Consider the following 18,022-nt stretch of genomic DNA (forward strand, 5'->3'; position numbering starts at 1 on the left):
ATTCGGATAAAAATTTTTTATATGGTTTTATTCATCGCTCCTCATTTTAAAATTCCATATTCCTTTTTGTGACATTGAATTTTTTTTTTCGTATAACGAAAATGCCAACATAAAAATGGGTGTTTCCGATTTAATTTCTTCTTTTTGTCGCATTCTCTCTTTAATTCATCTAAAAATAATTTTCTGGCGTCTTTTTATGTTTCTCAAAACGTATTATTTTAACCGGCGTTTGATTTATATACCCATGTTGGTAAATTAGATGTACAGCTTTACTATTTTGCATTTTTAGAAATAAATTATATAAAATTCATTAATACGACTTTATAAACAAAGTTACGAAGCTATTCGTTATATATCCACAGTGAAATTCGATATACTGGGACCTTGATATAACGGATTATGAGTAAAATCTTGATATATCGGAACGGGATTATTATAACGTACAATTAATTTACCTTCAATATATCGGAATTCTTGATATAACGGATTTTTGACAAATTTTACTAATGGAACGGATGGTTCCATTATATCGAATTTCACTGTGTATATGTCAGTATATATATAATACACGCCGATTAATAGTAAAATCAATATATAGATGAGATTTTAATTGTAAAATACTAGAAAATTACTAGTTAATGCTTCGTAACTTTGTAGGAATAGTTCATAAAGACTAATTATTACCAAAATAATTGGGAAGAGAGTTGTTGTTCAATTTTGGACATTCAAACAAATATGGACTATCTTCATGTATGAATATTAATTTTGATAAAAAAAAAAAATTTAACTAATCTAATGGTTAGATAACCTATACCCTATAAAATATTTTATCCGTTATTTCTGTAAAAACTCCGTAAAAATGAGCCTTTTTACGGATCCATTCACGGAAAATGTAAATAATTTGATAAATTCCGTATTAATTCCGGAAATATGATCCTTTTATGGAAAAAAGACGGAATATAAAAAGCGGATCAACTTTTTTTACAGGGATATAGTTTTGTTGGTACGGTACGCTTCACCGAAGTACATTTCGCCATATCCTTTTCCCCGAATCGTCCATTTCTTCGAAGAACATTTCGTCAAAAATGTTAGTGATTAACATATTTCCTTAATCATTAACAATTTCGATACAAAGAAAATAAAAAATGCTCGAAAAATTGATGAATATGTGATTTTTTTTTATCTTATTTTATGTATAAATAATAATTCGTTTTCTTAAAAAAAAAAAGTAAAAAAATTATATATCTTCTGCGAAATGTCCCTTCGGCGAAATGAACTTTGGCGAAAAGTCCGAATACATGAAATTTTCACGTTTGTTTCTTATATTGTATTATATATGCAATAAAAATTTTGCTTAAATTACAATAAAATGCCATATAATGAATTTCCCTTAATTAAACAAGAATTTGAAATTCACATCACGTTATTTTACGTTATTTTACGTACTGTAATATCGAAACAATTTATCATTCTTAGGGGTCTGGCTCATTTCACCGACAGTTTTGTCCTAATTCATTTATCCTAACCCTAATCCTAACACTAATTTCCTAATTTCCTTACCTAACCCTAAATCTAATCCTAAATTCCCTTGTCTACCTTTGAAAATTGGTGTATAGTTTTTTGAATTTCATTCTATTAAACACTTAGTACATGTGCTCAGCAGATTATTAAATTAATGATCGAATTTGGTCGATCTCAATGAAGTATAATTTATATAAAAAGGGATGAGGCGGATTGAGGCGCTGCTCCCGATCGAAATTTATTTGTCCCATTTACATCACGTGATAACTATGTGTTATTCGGCAAGATACATGTGCGCGCGACCATAACGGGACAAGTTTCGGGACTTTTCGGGAATTTCTTCATACCCTCACATAGCTCACTTTTTTCGGGCTTTTCTCCCGTCTACCTTGTAATTTAATAATTTCTACATTATAACTTCCCGTATAATTTCTCATGATTAAACTGAAAATCATTACTTTTAAAAATTCTTTATAAATATTAATAAGGGAAGAGAATAATGAAATTAAAAATGCATTTAAAAGCTTAAAATGGACACAAATTTAAATTGAAAGCTAAGATGATGGTCAGAAATGAAGTTAATTCCCCTCTCTAGGTCAATTGTAACATACTTGTCGGCATTTAAGCCTTTACTGATTTCCAAAAAGGAAATGTGTAACGTCAGCTATGGACTAACCCCTTACATTATGGCATATCAAATTAGGAAAGTCCGGTGGGCAGTCAAACAATATAAAATATGAGATTTAGCCTCATAACAAGTTCATATCAAAAAAAAAAAAAGAAAAGAAACTATTATTTTTTATAAAAGAAACAAAATTATCTAATGATGAAATTATTTTTAACTTTCGTTATTTTCTTTTCACTTATTCAAATATCAACAATTTTTGCAGCTGATTTTAGTTACAGCGGGACTACAGGACCAGCATTTTGGGGTAATTTCAACGAAACGTGTCTTAAGGGAAAAAATCAATCACCAATTGATATTCCTTACAATGAATTTATAAAATTTAGTAAACCTGATGATGTAGAATTTCATGATGCTCATGATGTTGTCATTGAAAATAAGGGTCATACTATTGAAATTTCAAAAAATTTGGACGCCAAATTGAAAATTAAAGATAATGAATATAATTTATTACAATTTCATTTTCATACCCCTTCTGAACATCGTGTTAATGGAAAATATTATGACGTTGAAGCTCATTTTGTTTTCACTGATACAAAAGACAACCTTTCTGTTATCGGAGTCTTTTATGATGTTTCCGATCGACGAAATAGATTTTTTGATCCAATTATTTACAATGTAAGCGAATATTTTCCTTACATTTCACGTGATTAGTTCAATTATTTAATATTTATTGTTATTTTCACATATAGATTCCTGATGAAAATGCTAAAAAAACGATCGATTTTATTAAACTTTCTTCAGTAATAGAAGATATTAATTGGATGAACTCGGTAAGAATTAATAATTTATTTTTATTACAAAAATTGAATTATCATTTACAATATCTCTTATGAAAAATTACGTTAGACTTATAACTATTTTGGAAGTCTTACCACGCCTCCATGCTCAGAAGGCGTCAACTGGTGGGTCGCTTATCCCGTTCAGCCAATCGGAAAAAATCAATATTTAAAACTTCGGGATGCTATGGGTTTTAATTCACGTTATACTCAAGTGAGAAACGGGGAATAGTGAATTATGATAACCTGTAATATTATGATAATATGATGATGATATTTTTATGTAATAGATCACAAATAATTATTTATAAAGTAATAAAGGGCCATTTGTAAATCACGTGATTTTAATAACTACAATTTGAGGAAATATTTCAATGATATTAATACAGTATAAGGATCGTCCGGAACAAAAGAAAAAAATTAAATATATCTACAAAATTTTCAATTCGATAGAAAACAAATTTTGCAAAAGTATATTTATTTGTCCGGTACGAATACAGAATATCGGACCATATTAAAAATAAAAAAATTCAAATCGTGGATTACGTATTCTTATGCATACTGTATTGCCCGATATTGCTTTGTATGAAACAATTTACTAATATAAATGTAATAATCATATGATTATGATCATCAGGAATTTTGCATCGATTTTCGATTTAGACCGGTTATTTTGACACCTAATTTTTCCAGAAATATTTTTAACCTATCATCATTATCAGATCTACAAACCTTTTTTTTTTGTTTTTTTACTCTATTCGGTAATACTTTCATTTTTTTCCATTTAGGCGACAAATTAGAAAATTCTTTTATAACCATATGGTGTTCATTTATCATGGTTGGATTATTTCTTTTCTTTATTAATTATATAAAACCGAAGCTCTTTATAATTTGTCTCCTATTCTTCATTATCTAAATTATCTAAACATCGGATTATATCTTAAATTTTTTACCCAAACGCTAAGTCAACAATGAATAATAAAATTTAAAATAAATTAAACTTTTTATCGTCTATTCCGAATTGATAAATCTTTAATTCTTTTTAATTTGAAAAGGTCGTTTGTTATTATAATTTACCGTTAAAAATTGGTTTTCTTTAACAAGAAAGTATGGGAATTTTTTGTACGACCTTGCGTTCAGCCCCCTGTAGTTTGACAATCTATTTTTTGTTTTTGTTAGAAACAAGTTTAAAAACTTGAATTTTGTATAAATTATAAATATAAAAAATATAAATTATAAACTTTAAAATATAAAAAAATAAAAAATTAATTTTTTTTTTTTCGTTACGAAAAAAAAAACATGTCTAAATTAGAACTTGTCGCTTCTGCAATTTCTTCTATGATTAATGTTCCTGTAAAAACTTATGATGAATGCTTAGCTAAAGGTTGGAAAAAAATTCCTCCTGAACAATTTTTAGACATTGGACGCATTCATGAAAGTTCTTTAAATAGATACGGGGATAACCTTTCTTCTAAATTCCCTAATAATAATAATGATGATGATGATTTATATTTCCCAATTATTGTAAACAATAATAATTCACCAAGCAGAATTATAGTACGTCGAATTAGTCAACCTTTTCAAATTTTTGTCAACCCTCTTTCTGGAGGAAGTCATACAATGCTCGTATATCCACATACTACTGTCCTTGAATTAAAATATGCTATTAAAAGGGAGCTCGGTTATGATATCAGACCGTTACGTCTTGTATTTGCTGATAAACAATTGGATGATAATAAAACTCTTTCATCTTACAATATTCGAAAAGGTAATACTGTACAAATTTTATTTCGTGCTTATGGAGGTTTTAATTTTTATGTTATCAAGAAAGATTTTTTAAGCCCTAAATATGATTATGATTTCTCAAATTTAATTGATGATGGAAAAATTCACACTCGTGGAAAAGAGTTATACAAAAGACCTTATGGATGGAATAGAATTGCACTTAACGTTGGTAAATATGGTTATGATGAGAAATGGTTGGGTAGTTCCGGTAAATCTGATGAATGGCCAGTTTCTTATCATGGTACTAGGAAAGATTTTGTTGATTCTATCGCTGATAAAGGTTATTTGCTTAAGAAAGGAAAAAGATTCAAATATGGAAAAGGAATTTATTCAACTCCTGATATTGATATAGCTGAAGAATATGCTACTGAATTTAAATCTACTTCTGGTGTTGTTTATAAGGTAGTTTTTCAAAATAGAGTTAACCCTAAAGGAATGGTAAAGATTGAAGATTGTGATTATTGGGTCGTACCTGATGAAAGGGATATTAGACCGTATGGATTGTGCATAAAAAAAGTTTAATTAGAGAAACTAATAAGTTATTATTTATCCTATTTAGTATTATTTTGAGAGTAATATTTAAAAAGGAATTTCTTTATCTGTAATGTAAATTAGATTCGTAATGTAAATTACGTTAGAAGAATATATAGTTATTATCGAACATTTTGTAACATCACCCTTATGTATTATTTATTAGATATTAATCTGGGGTATACATAGTATATATTATTCTGGGGTATACATAGTATTAGATATTAAATTTTGTAGGAATAAAATTAAATTTAAAATCATTTTCTTATAATTTCAAATATTCTTTATTTCTTTTAAATTACGCTATATAGGATTATAACGGTTAATCAATAAATATTCATGGGGATATTATTCAATAAAAAAATTTAGGTCCTTAATTATTTTTCATAAACTAGCACGTTTGTTACTTGTTTCTCTTTGCCGACAACCTGGAAACCTGACAACTCTACAAGTTATCGGCATCAATTATACCGAGCGTCCCGGCAGAAACTTTAAACCATATTTTATTTGAAACGTTATTACTATTATTAAGAAGCAACAATATCTTTTTATCTTGTTTTAAAAAATTAATATATTTATAGCCTCTTTTGTTTCAAAAAAATTAAAAATTTCTGAAATTACGCGGACCATCTCGATAAATTTAATTTATAAGAAGGAATATTGATACTTAATATGAAGAGACAGAAACTATACCATTTTTAGTTATCCTGTTGATACAGATTGTATATAAAAACAATCCCTGTATTTTAATAACTAGTATTGCGGCAAGCATTCGTTAACGACCTTTGCAGAATATTCGCCAAAATTTTAAACATAATTTGCTTAAAGCCTCTTATAGACTTTTCTGGTTCATACGCAAAAATGTACTATTTTCATAAAGAAAAGATAAGCTCTTTGTCCAGTATGAGGCGCAGCTTTATTCTATACATTGGTTCGGAATTTTTTTTGTTGCCTAAATTCAAAAATTCTTTTAGGAAAATGGCAATTGAGAATGGCGTTGCTGATGATTATATAAATTGTGAATTTAAAAAAATATTGAATATATAAAGTTATGGAGGATTTGGTAAACTACTTGGGAGAAAAATTTGAATAATGTCGTTGCATTAAATCGGGTTAAAAACAATGTTTATTATAAAAAAAATTGTTAATGAGGTAAATAAAGCTGTATTCTATTACGAATGGTACTTTTTTATTTTATAGATAAAATTGTATAAAGTTAATTTTCATAAAAATATTATCCAAATTTATGGTATCTAATATTTTGTATCGATCTTGATATACTAATTTGTTCATTTTGTTTATACAATAATATGAATTCAAAATATTCCCTCATTCTTGGGAAATTATTATTAATAATAAATGATAATTTCAATAAATTATATTGGTACAATTTTGCTATTCAAATTGTTTCTGATGTTTGCGCTTCGCGCCACATCATACCATTTATTTAGCACGCCCGTACAATAACATACAATTATGACCTAGTGTTGGTGTGTTTCTATATATGGGAGATATCATCCAAGACCATTTTAAATCATATACTTCTCATCAAAAATTCAATTATTTAACATTTATATTTTATTTTAATAAATACTACCGCTAATATAGTAATATTGTAAATTAATTTTTATGAATTAATTTTTAGACTACAAGGATTACACTATCTAAATTAATTAATCTGCAACAAAACATAAAAATGTAAGATATTGAATTAAATACAGATACTATCTATGGAAATTGAATCAAACAAAATATAACATAAATCAAAACGTATAGTAAAAGAGGACCGCTGTTATATTATATGTAGTAAGTATAGAGTTGTTAATAAAGTTGGGAAATATAAATCTTGAATTGTGTAAATTAATTGACCCATTTTCGTGAAAATCAAGGTAAAAAGAAGATAACTGAATTTTTTTTTTTAAGTCTTAATCTCTTAAAATTCAATAGTTCACAAGAAGAGAATCAAACGTTATTAATGATCAATAACGAATTCGGTCGTGAAAATGACCAACTTTACGAAAGCCTTGAACGATATCGGTCAGTCAAACTTTTGAGAAGCTTACAAACGGCCGTCCGAGAAGATCGTAAACTTGAGTCGGATTTATAACCTATTATTTGTTTTAATTATAATTAAAAAAAAAAAGGCTTTACAAGGACTTGTTAAAGGGAAAATTAATTGGTTTTTAGATGAATTAGTTTATGAAGTAGCTTAAAGAACTGGAAAAATTGTACCAATACCAGCTTAATGGAGATCTTTAGAATCAAAGAAAAAAAGTACTAAGAACTTATTTTTATATAATAAATTTAAATGGTTCTATAATACAAAAATAATTATGACTACAGAAGGCTGCAGCAAAAAAAGGTGAATTTCTTAGAAGTGATCTCATATTAACAATAAGTGATTTTAATCCCGAACAATCGATTTTACATGAAATAGATCGTAATCATGGACGAGAGAGCGTAAGATTGATTTGATGAATGGAGAAAATGGAGTAAAGAATATGAACCGAGAGATGATATAAATACGGGAATTTGATACATTGATGGAGGAAATACAATATGAAGAATTTAAGGAAATATTAGAAACAACTAATAACTGGAAAGCGCCAGGCAATTCGTATGATTTTATTAAACATAGTGGAAAAATTATGAAAGAAGTATTACTAGTTAAGTTGATGAACATGTGTTTAAAGAAAAGAGAATTAGCGAAGGACTGGTTGAATGATAGCTACTAGTATATATCCAATTCCAAAGAAAGAAGATTGGGTAGTGACATTACTTTAACCAGACCAATTACTGTACATTTAATAGAATGTACAAGGAAATTAATTTTATGATTATCACAAAAAGATTGACAAGGATAATGAAAAATCATAATATATAATTTATTTGCAGCTTTAGAAGGAGAGAGTTGTTTCGAGACGTTTAAAATAATTCAATCTTTATTAGAAGATGCTAGGTTGAAAAAGTAAAGAATGTTGGATGCTTTTAATGGATATATCTAAAGCATATGATGATTAAGGCGTAAGAATATCAGAAGAATTTATTGAGTTAGTTAAGTTAGTTTTTTATAATAGGAAAAATAAGGTGATTGTCAGTGTCATTATACTGAGTTGATGACGGATTGGATCAAGGGGAGGTATGGTCTCCAATTTTGTGGCGTATCTTCTTTGATCCTTTATTATACAAGTTAATGAAGATACAACGGCGTGAAATATGGAAGCATATGAAATAGTGAATATCAATACGGGTTGTATGATCAAAGTTTTGGAAAAAATTAATCATTTAGAATTCATGGATGACGCTAATTTAATTAGCAGGAGCAAAGAAGGGTTAATTGAACTTTATGGTATATGTAGTAGTTTTTATTTTAAGCTATGACGCTAAGTGATATCAAAGCTAATCCAAAAAAATACGAGTTGCTAGCAGTAGGGAAAAAGAGCGAAGCAAACGAAGAAGATCACATTCTAGATGACGTAACAATAAAGATTAATTGTAGTAGTATAAGAGAGTAAGCTTTTTAGGAGTTTGGCTTAATAATTCAGCTTCATTTAGATTTCATAATATAACTATAGAGGATTTAGTCAAGAAAATATTAAATATTATGCGTGGAAAAAGTTAACGACAAAGGAATATATATTTTTATGGAATACAGTTGTAATTCCAATAATTGAATACCAACTTCAGTGCACGGTGCTGTCTGGAACTTTAATAGATAGATTAGACAGCAAAATCAGAAATCTCATTAATAACATAAATGTAATTAATCACGCATACAAATAATAGCATTATTCACGATAAGGATTTTTTTGGTTGTAAAGTATTAAGGCACTTCAGAAAGGATTTTTATCGAAAACAATTTTATATTGCATATATTGCGTTAATATTAATGATAATTTGTTGGGAAGAATTATGAAAGTTAAGATAGCGTTAATGGCTGTATTTTTAATGATATTGGGCATGTGTAAATAAATAGAAAGCAAATTTGGCCACTTTTCTTTAGATCATAAGAAATCGCGCCGTGAATTTGTAGCGCTGCTCACCAACTCCCCGCCAACACCAAAGATATAGATTTGGCGCCACTTGCACTGTCAATGTACCATTGTCTCTTCATTCCTATAAGCCTAAGAGATGGGCTTATGTTACTTTTATGATCCCAGGAACTTCTGGATGCTGCGATGGAACAAATTATCGCTCTCCAAGGTCGCAATTTAAAGTGGGATCTCCCAGCCAATACTACTAAACTTTGTCACCGATGTGGCAAATTGGGATGTAACCCACAATCTTGCCCTCTTCGTGGTGGATGAGGACGTTCGCGTACTCGCGATCCTGTTGCCAAACCCTGTGATCGGATCAAACTTTTATTTTATGTGGTGATCGGATCAAACTTAATCAACCCACTAATAAATCCAATAGTTCTCGGTCTCGGTCACGTTCTAAATCCTGTGATCGATCCCGCTTCGAGGCTTCCCGCTCTGGACCTGCGAATCCTAATTCTGATCAGCGTAATCAGAAATCTTCAAGTCATAAGCAAACTCCACAATCTGGCTTGGTTAGTAGAATGATTTTGTCTACATTATCACGTGACGAAAAGTGGACACGATAGATTAAAAAAATTTTTCCAAATAGTATGCAAAGTTTAGATATTTTATCAATTAACATAATATATAGCATTATAAAAATTTCTTGCAAAATACAAGCTTAAATACCAGTAATAGCCTAAATCGGTGAATATAATGTATGTATTGATGAAGATAATAGAATGAAAACGTGGAAATTATAACAGCGGAATGGTTTCAGATTTTAGAAGAAAAGCTTATTAAAGATTTCGTTACGAAAGAAGTTTATTTATAGTAGTTATGAATTAGTTAAGGATGTATATGAAGCGTATGGAAATTTAAGGGTAGTTAAGAATTATTGGAATGAGCTTGAAAAAGAATTTCTTGATAAAGATTTAGACTCGTTATTAAATATAGATTGTCGGTTAAATATTATAGAAAAGATTTTAGAGGGTATAAGGGTTATCAAATGTTGGAAGAGAATTTTATTAAAGGATATAGTAATTTAGAAAAAGAAGAAATTTATATATACAGGTGCAAGTAAAAAAGGTGACGTTTGTGGTATAGGTTGGGTGATATTTAATAGTATAAATAATATTATAAGTGAGGAACATTTACGAATCATTGATAATTTTGAAGTTTTAGAATTAGAAATATTAGCAATAATAACAGCGTTAATGACGGTTAAAGAGGAGAGTAAAATTCAGATTTATACAGATAGTTTAGGTTTTATTAAAGTCTTATTTATTAAAAGATGGAATGAATTATTTACAAAAGGAAATTCTATGGTCAACTAGACGAATATTGAATGTTAATTATGTATCATTATGGAAGAACGTTCATAAGTTCATAGAGGATAATAAATTTGAGATTAGGATAAATAAAGTTAAGAGTCATTCAGGGTAAAGGAAATGAAATGGCAGATAAGTTAAGTAAGATGGCTGTAATGAAAAATATGGAAAATAATACTCAATTTATGAGCGAGATTGATATACTGTGTAGTATAACATGGGAATATAATATGCTTTGGCGAGATTTTATGATTAAACAATGTCCGAGAGGAGATATTAATCAAATAGAATACAAAGCTGAGTGGTTAGCATTAGACATTAATGGAACTTATCGTATGAATATTAATGAAGCGGAAATTGATTGGTTAAATTCTCTGCAAATTATTATGAAAGAATTTAAATCGGAGATATCTTCATATAATATTAAAAATTTTTTAGAAATAATGCCTACAATGATCCTTAATAAAAGAAATCCTGAAATTTACAAAGAGAGCAGATGTGTTAGATGTAAATTTACCCATGAAAACTGGACGCATATTTGGATTTGTAAAGAAAACGATACGACTATCGATCAGATTACAAATTTTGCGTTTGAACGTTTAAAGGAGAAATTAGACAACATGGATTTCAGGTTTGGATTTAATTATCACGCTAAACTTCATCAAATTTTGAATGAAAGATTTTTATGCCTTTAATTGCTTCATGAAAAATCCTGCCATTAAATATATATAATCAATCGTCGTTTATATTTAGGTATTTCTGATAAAAGATTTAGAGATATGATAAGGGAATTTATTTGTGATATTAAAGAATTTGCGAGACAATTTATCTGGCCAAGATGTCAAGAGGTAAACAATTGGGAAAAAAACAAAGGTATTGATCGAAATATGAAAAGAGGGGGTGAGACTAATCAAAGTCGGATTTCACATGATTTTATTATTGATAGAGTTAGATTAGTATTAGATAGATACTTTATTGAAATGATGTATTTTACGTCTATATTATGATAAATTATGGTGTAATAATTATTATAATACTAATAAAGTTTTAAGAAAATAAGATCCGGTATGACGATGATGTAATCCGTAAAAGAACGCGACTTGGATTGCCGTGTAATCTCTTATGTCTGAAGATTCACGATTACTTTAACTGAGGAGCGGTGTATAGTAGGTTTTCTAACGAAGAACCTTTAAAACGGAAGATAGATATATATATTAAATCACTCGAAACAATTATGAATAGTGAGCAAGAATCTAAGAGGCGTGACAAGGCAAAGTCACTCCATGACAATTATAAGAAGGAAAGTAAAAAACTTTTTTTACTGAAAATAAGTTGGGAATGGTGGCGTGGCGAAAATCTGCTAGATGGTTCGTCATTCAAAACTGTTAGTTGAGCCACAAACTAGTAATGGAGCACAAATGACCTGCTAGCTTGTTTGATGTTAAAAGACTGTTAGTCGATCCAGCACTAGACCTGTCAGGGCACAGATGACCTGCTAGCTTGTCTGATGTTCTGGCGGGATCGGAAATAAAGTGGTACCGGAGACGTGTCGATTGTGTTGATTGGAGTATAATACTAATTTTCAAATTCTTCATGCCAGGAACCTAAACCGGATAAAAGTAAAGCAAAAACTTGGGAAATGTAACGTTCTCATAAGCAAGTCCATATCCATCAACCAATCATTACAGAAGATTTGACCGGAACTATTGCTACTGGAACTGTCAAACCACTAGAAAAAAAGAATTTCATTCACGTGTATTTTCAAAGCATTTGTTTGTATATCTGCCCATATCGGTTTTATTATAAATTTATAATTATATATTAGGAAATTAGCAAAAATTTACTTTTAGCTCTACGCATTTTTTCAGGGCCGGAATTATGATAATGTCAGTCAGCTACTAAAATAAGTAATAAAATTCTGACCAACATTATCGAAAATTACCTAAAAAAGGGAAGACTTTCATACGCGTTTATTTCTTGTTACCTATTCAGTATTGCTTGGGTCCTGATGTTGTAATCAAAATGGAATATAAACTGAAAAAAATGAAAATAAAGCAATTGAATTATATAAGAAAGCATCTGACGAAGGAGACATTGATTCAACATATCATCTTGGATATTACTATCAACACGGAATAGGAACTGAAAAAATGAAATTAAAGCTTTTAAATTGTATGAGGAAGCAGCTGAAGGTGGTCATATTATTTCAATAAATAGATCTGCAAGTTGTTACGAAAATGGGATAGGAACGGAAAAAAATGAAATTAAGACACATGAATTATACAATGAATTAACTGTAATTGGTTATATTTCCATGAACAATAAAATTTGAACATTACAGTACTTATAAAAATTAATAATATGTAATGTTAAATATGATGATTCTTCTCAAAGAAAGTAAAAAATAAATCATCATGATAATTTTTTTATTATGTCACAGCTCATAGTTTGAAAGGAATTATTAAAATATATGCCAATAAAATTAGTAGTTATTAAGTTTCGATATTAACAAATTTTGCTAGTGATTTGATTATTCCGTTCGAACTTGTAATTATAAATTCTTGCATCATCACTATGAATTTCTAATACCTCAATAATTTTAATCATTAAAAATTTTAAATTTTTGCCCGGAATTTGTATGCAATATCCGGATAATGTTTCGGCATATTTTCCGGATATTTTACCACATTTTCTATCCTAGATACATTCGGACGAATTCTGTATTGTTTCCTCAATATTTTTCATGCTCAAATTGCATTACCGCTTAAACTTCGGACTTGTGAGACTTATAGGTACCATAACTTAATAATTTGTTGGGAAAGAATTTTATATTACAACGCGAAATCTTAACTTTTCTTACTATTGAAGCTATAAAAATGTGATTATTCGGTAAATTCCGTTTTTTATTAAAGATATCTTATTTGCGAGGCAATAAAACAAAATTTATTTTATTATTATATTTAAATTTGAAATAAAATATTGCTTTTGCTACATACAGTATTTATGTCAAATTATCAATAGTTTTTTTAACGTTATAATAGAAACTGATGCTAATACTAGTACCAGCAGTATTCCGACTGATATTTGGAAAAATATTTTAATTGATGTGACCATGAAATAAAATTATGAATTTGAAAAAAATATTTTAACTAGCGATGTCTTGACATACGTTTACTCCAAATTGAAATACGATAAAGTTTATCGTAAATATTTTGTTCAGTAAAAAATTTTTAGAGATTGACGTATTGCACGTTAAAGTTTTGAAAAGAATTTCATTATTAGAATCCTTATTGAAGAAATTATACTGGATTAAAATATTTAGAAATTATAAAATGTAATCAATTTACTTAGAGAATTAAATATGTTGAAAACCTCGCATCGGGTATTGGTAAAAACTTGTTATTATTGATCCAACTTACCTGAGTAGTTTTATTAAATAAGTTTTTTTTTTATTATAGCAAAAAAATACATACAATCTATAATTATTAAAATTGGGATATAACCCAACACATCACGGGATCGCCTCTTTACTTACTCTCCCTTGCAAAGTGATCTTTTCTACGTTGCTAAATCTTAGACCGCCGTATTTTTATCAAGTTCCGACACCTGAATAATAATAATCCCGTTTTTGATGTATCCCGGATTTCTTTTGTGGATTATTGTCGGGACGAAATTATAATTAATAATGAATGATCCCTATAATTTTTTTAGAATATAAATTTTATTGGTTTATAATTTCAAATAATACATACGTACATATACTGTATATAGAATATATAAAATAAATATAAAAAGAAAAAAGAAAAAAAAATCAACAAACTTTAAAATGAAAAATCTATCTAAATATATCTATCAATCTTAACGCTATTTAAAAATTGTATAGCCCTTGGTTGGTTTTTTAAAGCTGCCATCTTTAAATATTGTAAACCTTTCTCCTTATCCCTATTTAAACCAACCATACCAGCATAATACATTCTACCTAAATTAAATTGTGCTGTAGCATTACCATTTTCCGCTGCTAAAGTTAAATATTGTAAGAAAGCATCAGTATCTTGAATAATTTGATCATGATAAAGTGAAAAGGCGTAACGTAATTGTGAATCAGCAACTTCTTCATCAGCAGCTTCTTTAAAAAATTTCGTTCCTTGTTTAATATCTTTTTGAATATGATAACCTTCCGTTAAATAATGTGCTTTCCAATATTTCGCATAATGATTACCTAATTTTGCATGTGATTGAAAACATTCCCATGCCGGTTTACGCTCTCCTGATTTATGTAATTTTATACCTTCTTCTATCAATAATATTGGTTGAATCATTGGTAAAAAATCAATCTTATAATCCGTGACTTCTGGTATAGGATCATCATTATCTCCATCTATAATAATGTTATTGTTGTTATTATTATCTAAATTACTACTACTTGGTTTTTTGTCCAAATCTGTCATAACATTCTTTCTGGTTGGAGGTGTGAATTCTTTTAAAGGATATTTTTGCGTTAAATCGTATAATTGATTAAACAATTCATGGAGTCCCGGTCGAAGTGTTGGATCATCTTGCCACGCTATTTAAGTTCAAAAAATAAAAATTATTAATACTGCAGAAAATTGACAAGTTAAGAAAGACTTAATTTGCGTTAATAAAATTTCACCGGCTCGAATTATCTTTGCAAAATCTTTTTGGACTTCAGATGGATTCGGACCAAAATCAATACTTTCACGTTTACCAGCCTTAACATGATCAATAATGTTCGTATAACTCCAATCTCTATATGGAATTACATCAAAAGCTATCTCCCACAAAAGCATACCAAAACTAAACATAAAAAAAAAGTATTACGTAAGATTAACGTGGCCATTTTGATCGAATACACTTAATTTTTAGGAACGAACCTGAAAATATCACATTTTGATGAAAACTTCACTTTTGTTCCTTGCCTTAGTTTTTCAGGCGCTAACCAATGAACCACTGCCGTTATATTTTCAACAAAATATCTACTATATTTAGCGGGTCTTCCAAAATTAAAATTCGCTACCTTTGGTTCAAGTCTTTCATTAATCTAAGAAAAAAAAAATAGAATTTAATTTAAAAATATTCGTTAAAACAAAAAAAAAATCCACTTTGATTTTTACTTACCATAATATTTTGACATCTAATCTCTCTATGAAGAATTTGACAACCATGTAAAAATGATAACCCACGACAAATTCCTAAAGCAATATTTAATTTTACAGGCCAATCAAGAGTATACTTTTCATATAAAGATTGTAAATCCCCATATTCAGCCCAATCAAAAATTAATACTTGACCTTCATCTAAATCTGATAATCCTAAAAATCTTATAATATTATCTGAATTATTTAATAATTGTAACATCGCTAATTCATTATCAAACCTTGGTGATTGTTCACTATCATAATATTTACACGCCACAAATTTTGATTCATAAGACATTTTATGAATATTCCCCCCTCTATTATTATTATTATTTAAAGTATTATTACTATCATAATTTTTTGTATCGAGTTTTGTTATCTTTTTCGTTTGAAATTTGACTTTTTTTGAATCCGATATTTGTGATCTTTTGATAATTATTTCATCAAATATAGGATTAATCTTCTTATTCGATGTCGTAATCCCACCATCAACATTTTCTAAAAACTAGAGAAACGAGGAAGTTAAAATATTTCTTTCGTCAAATTATTTATTAAGAATAAACTATAAGGATAAATAAATTTATTAAAAATTTCATACCTTAGTCAACGCGGCACCATCATATTCAGCAGCTTCATCATCCCTTACGCCTTGATCTTTTTTAGAATAAGTAACTTTTAAACGTAAATTAATTACAAGATCATCAAATTCTCTAGTAATATTTCTAAAATGTTCTTTTAATTTTTCAACACTTTTAAATTTTCTTAAACCATGAAGTTGCGAAATATCAGTAATAAAATGACGTATCCTCTCCAATAAATCAATAAATTTATGATAACCATAATAAATATTTTGTTGTAAAAAATACCCAACATTTTCTTCTTTATGCCTTTTTAAAGATTTAATAGACATTTCAGTACTTTCAATTCTATCAATTAAACAATCACAAATTTTTTTGTTAAATTGAATAGTTTCATATAATTCTAAAATATTTTTAATTAAATCAAGAATATCTGAAATCAAAACATCAAAATGTTTTGATGATTCACCGATAACAGCAATATTTCCAATTAATTGATTTGATATTTTTAATTGATTTAATAATTCTTCATTAGACTCATTAGATTCTCCAATTTCATATAAACCCCCATGAATTATAATTTCTTCGTGTATATTTATCTGTCTTGATGGAAAAAGTCGCCTTTCTGCAAAAGGTTCCCTCGTAGGTGGAGCAAATCTCAAAACAAAATCCATATCCCCCTTCCTAGAACGTCGTTCCATTATTATTGATATAATACTTTAATTCTAAAGGTGACCTGAAAATAAGAAATAAAATATTAATCGAATTAATTTAAAAATGAAAAAAAAACAATAAGAAAAAATGAACGTTTTTGCGAATTTACGTATAAGTAGTCTATAGAAAATAATGTCGAAAGTAAAAAATAGTACTGTATAATGATAACAAAAGACAAAAAGAAAATAAGTGAACGTAAATGTGCAAATGTAGAAGACAAAACGTTTAAAAAAAAAATTTTTTTTCGAAACTTTACCTCGAATATATTTTAATATTTTATACAATAACTTATATATATATATACACCTATATAGATAAAAGCGTAAAAAGTAATTTCCATAAATATCTTTTTACAAGCCACAAAGTGTTACGACATCAAAAAAAAAAAAATATTTTATCATTTTTTTTTAAAAAAAAATAACTTTACCTAAGTGTCTTAATCTCCTGCCGATCCTAATTCTTATTCTCGGCTATATATAAAAAATTACTTTTTTATTAAGTAAATTTATTTATACTATTTATATTATTATAATATTAATTCTTAATAGACTTATCCCATTATTGGTTATGGTATTGATATGCATCGTATGATAATTCTTATTTTGGATCATCAGAACATGATAAATATGTAGCAGCAGCACTGGGTAACATCGCTGATTTGTTGATTTACTACATAAACATAATATGGATAATGTTATAATGTCGGAATTTATAACTTTATAACTCCGGAAATCAATGGAATAATTAACCGCAGCAAATTATAAGAAAATTATATAATAAATTCAGCCCATTAACAAACAAATTAGATCATCACAAAAAAAAAAATAAAATTATAAACTGAAAAAATTGAATAGAGATATTTAAGAAATTTTACTATCGTTAATCATATACCAAGCTTTAAAATAGATCCAGATTTGAAACGC

The 18,022-nt window shown here is 28.1% G+C and overlaps 4 protein-coding genes across 4 annotated transcripts; 3 read left to right on the forward strand and 1 right to left on the reverse strand.

Moving 5' to 3' along the window:
* Nucleotides 1–2,283: 2,283 nt before the first annotated feature.
* On the forward strand, nt 2,284–3,340 carry OCT59_001085 (uncharacterized protein). The gene is made up of 3 exons (XM_025322221.2): nt 2,284–2,824; nt 2,899–2,979; nt 3,056–3,340. The coding sequence occupies exons 1-3, from the start codon at nt 2,345–2,347 to the stop codon at nt 3,215–3,217; spliced, it is 723 nt and encodes a 240-aa protein (XP_025166783.1). The 5' UTR covers nt 2,284–2,344; the 3' UTR covers nt 3,218–3,340.
* Nucleotides 3,341–4,284: 944 nt separating this feature from the next.
* OCT59_001086 (uncharacterized protein) lies at nt 4,285–5,660 on the forward strand (the record flags this gene model as incomplete). The annotated part of the gene is made up of 1 exon (XM_025332816.2): nt 4,285–5,660. One exon carries the CDS (start codon nt 4,285–4,287, stop codon nt 5,290–5,292), a length of 1,008 nt encoding a protein of 335 aa, XP_025166784.2. The 3' UTR covers nt 5,293–5,660.
* A 5,116-nt stretch (nt 5,661–10,776) lies between these two features.
* Nucleotides 10,777–11,346, forward strand: OCT59_001087 (uncharacterized protein; the record flags this gene model as incomplete). Its single annotated transcript, XM_066139300.1, has 1 exon — nt 10,777–11,346. The coding sequence occupies one exon, from the start codon at nt 10,777–10,779 to the stop codon at nt 11,344–11,346; it is 570 nt and encodes a 189-aa protein (XP_065988716.1).
* A 3,014-nt stretch (nt 11,347–14,360) lies between these two features.
* On the reverse strand, nt 14,361–17,086 carry OCT59_001088 (uncharacterized protein; the record flags this gene model as incomplete). Its single annotated transcript, XM_066139301.1, has 5 exons — nt 14,361–15,215; nt 15,303–15,466; nt 15,544–15,710; nt 15,788–16,312; nt 16,406–17,086. 5 exons carry the CDS (start codon nt 17,084–17,086, stop codon nt 14,491–14,493), a joined length of 2,262 nt encoding a protein of 753 aa, XP_065988717.1. The 3' UTR covers nt 14,361–14,490.
* Between the last annotated feature and the right edge of the window lie 936 nt (nt 17,087–18,022).

The sequence above is a fragment of the Rhizophagus irregularis genome, chromosome 1, assembly GCF_026210795.1.
Source record: "Rhizophagus irregularis chromosome 1, complete sequence".
NCBI classification, from domain to species: Eukaryota; Fungi; Glomeromycota; class Glomeromycetes; order Glomerales; family Glomeraceae; genus Rhizophagus; species Rhizophagus irregularis.

What these genes read in the sequence shown, in the direction of transcription:
- OCT59_001085 (XM_025322221.2), top strand. Translation starts at nt 2,345, where the DNA reads ATGATGAAATTATTTTTAACTTTCGTTATTTTCTTTTCACTTATTCAA. An exon ending in TTGATCCAATTATTTACAAT is followed by an intron (nt 2,825 to 2,898) that starts GTAAGCGAATAT and finishes TTTCACATATAG; the next exon opens with ATTCCTGATGAAAATGCTAA. An exon ending in ATATTAATTGGATGAACTCG is followed by an intron (nt 2,980 to 3,055) that starts GTAAGAATTAAT and finishes AAATTACGTTAG; the next exon opens with ACTTATAACTATTTTGGAAG.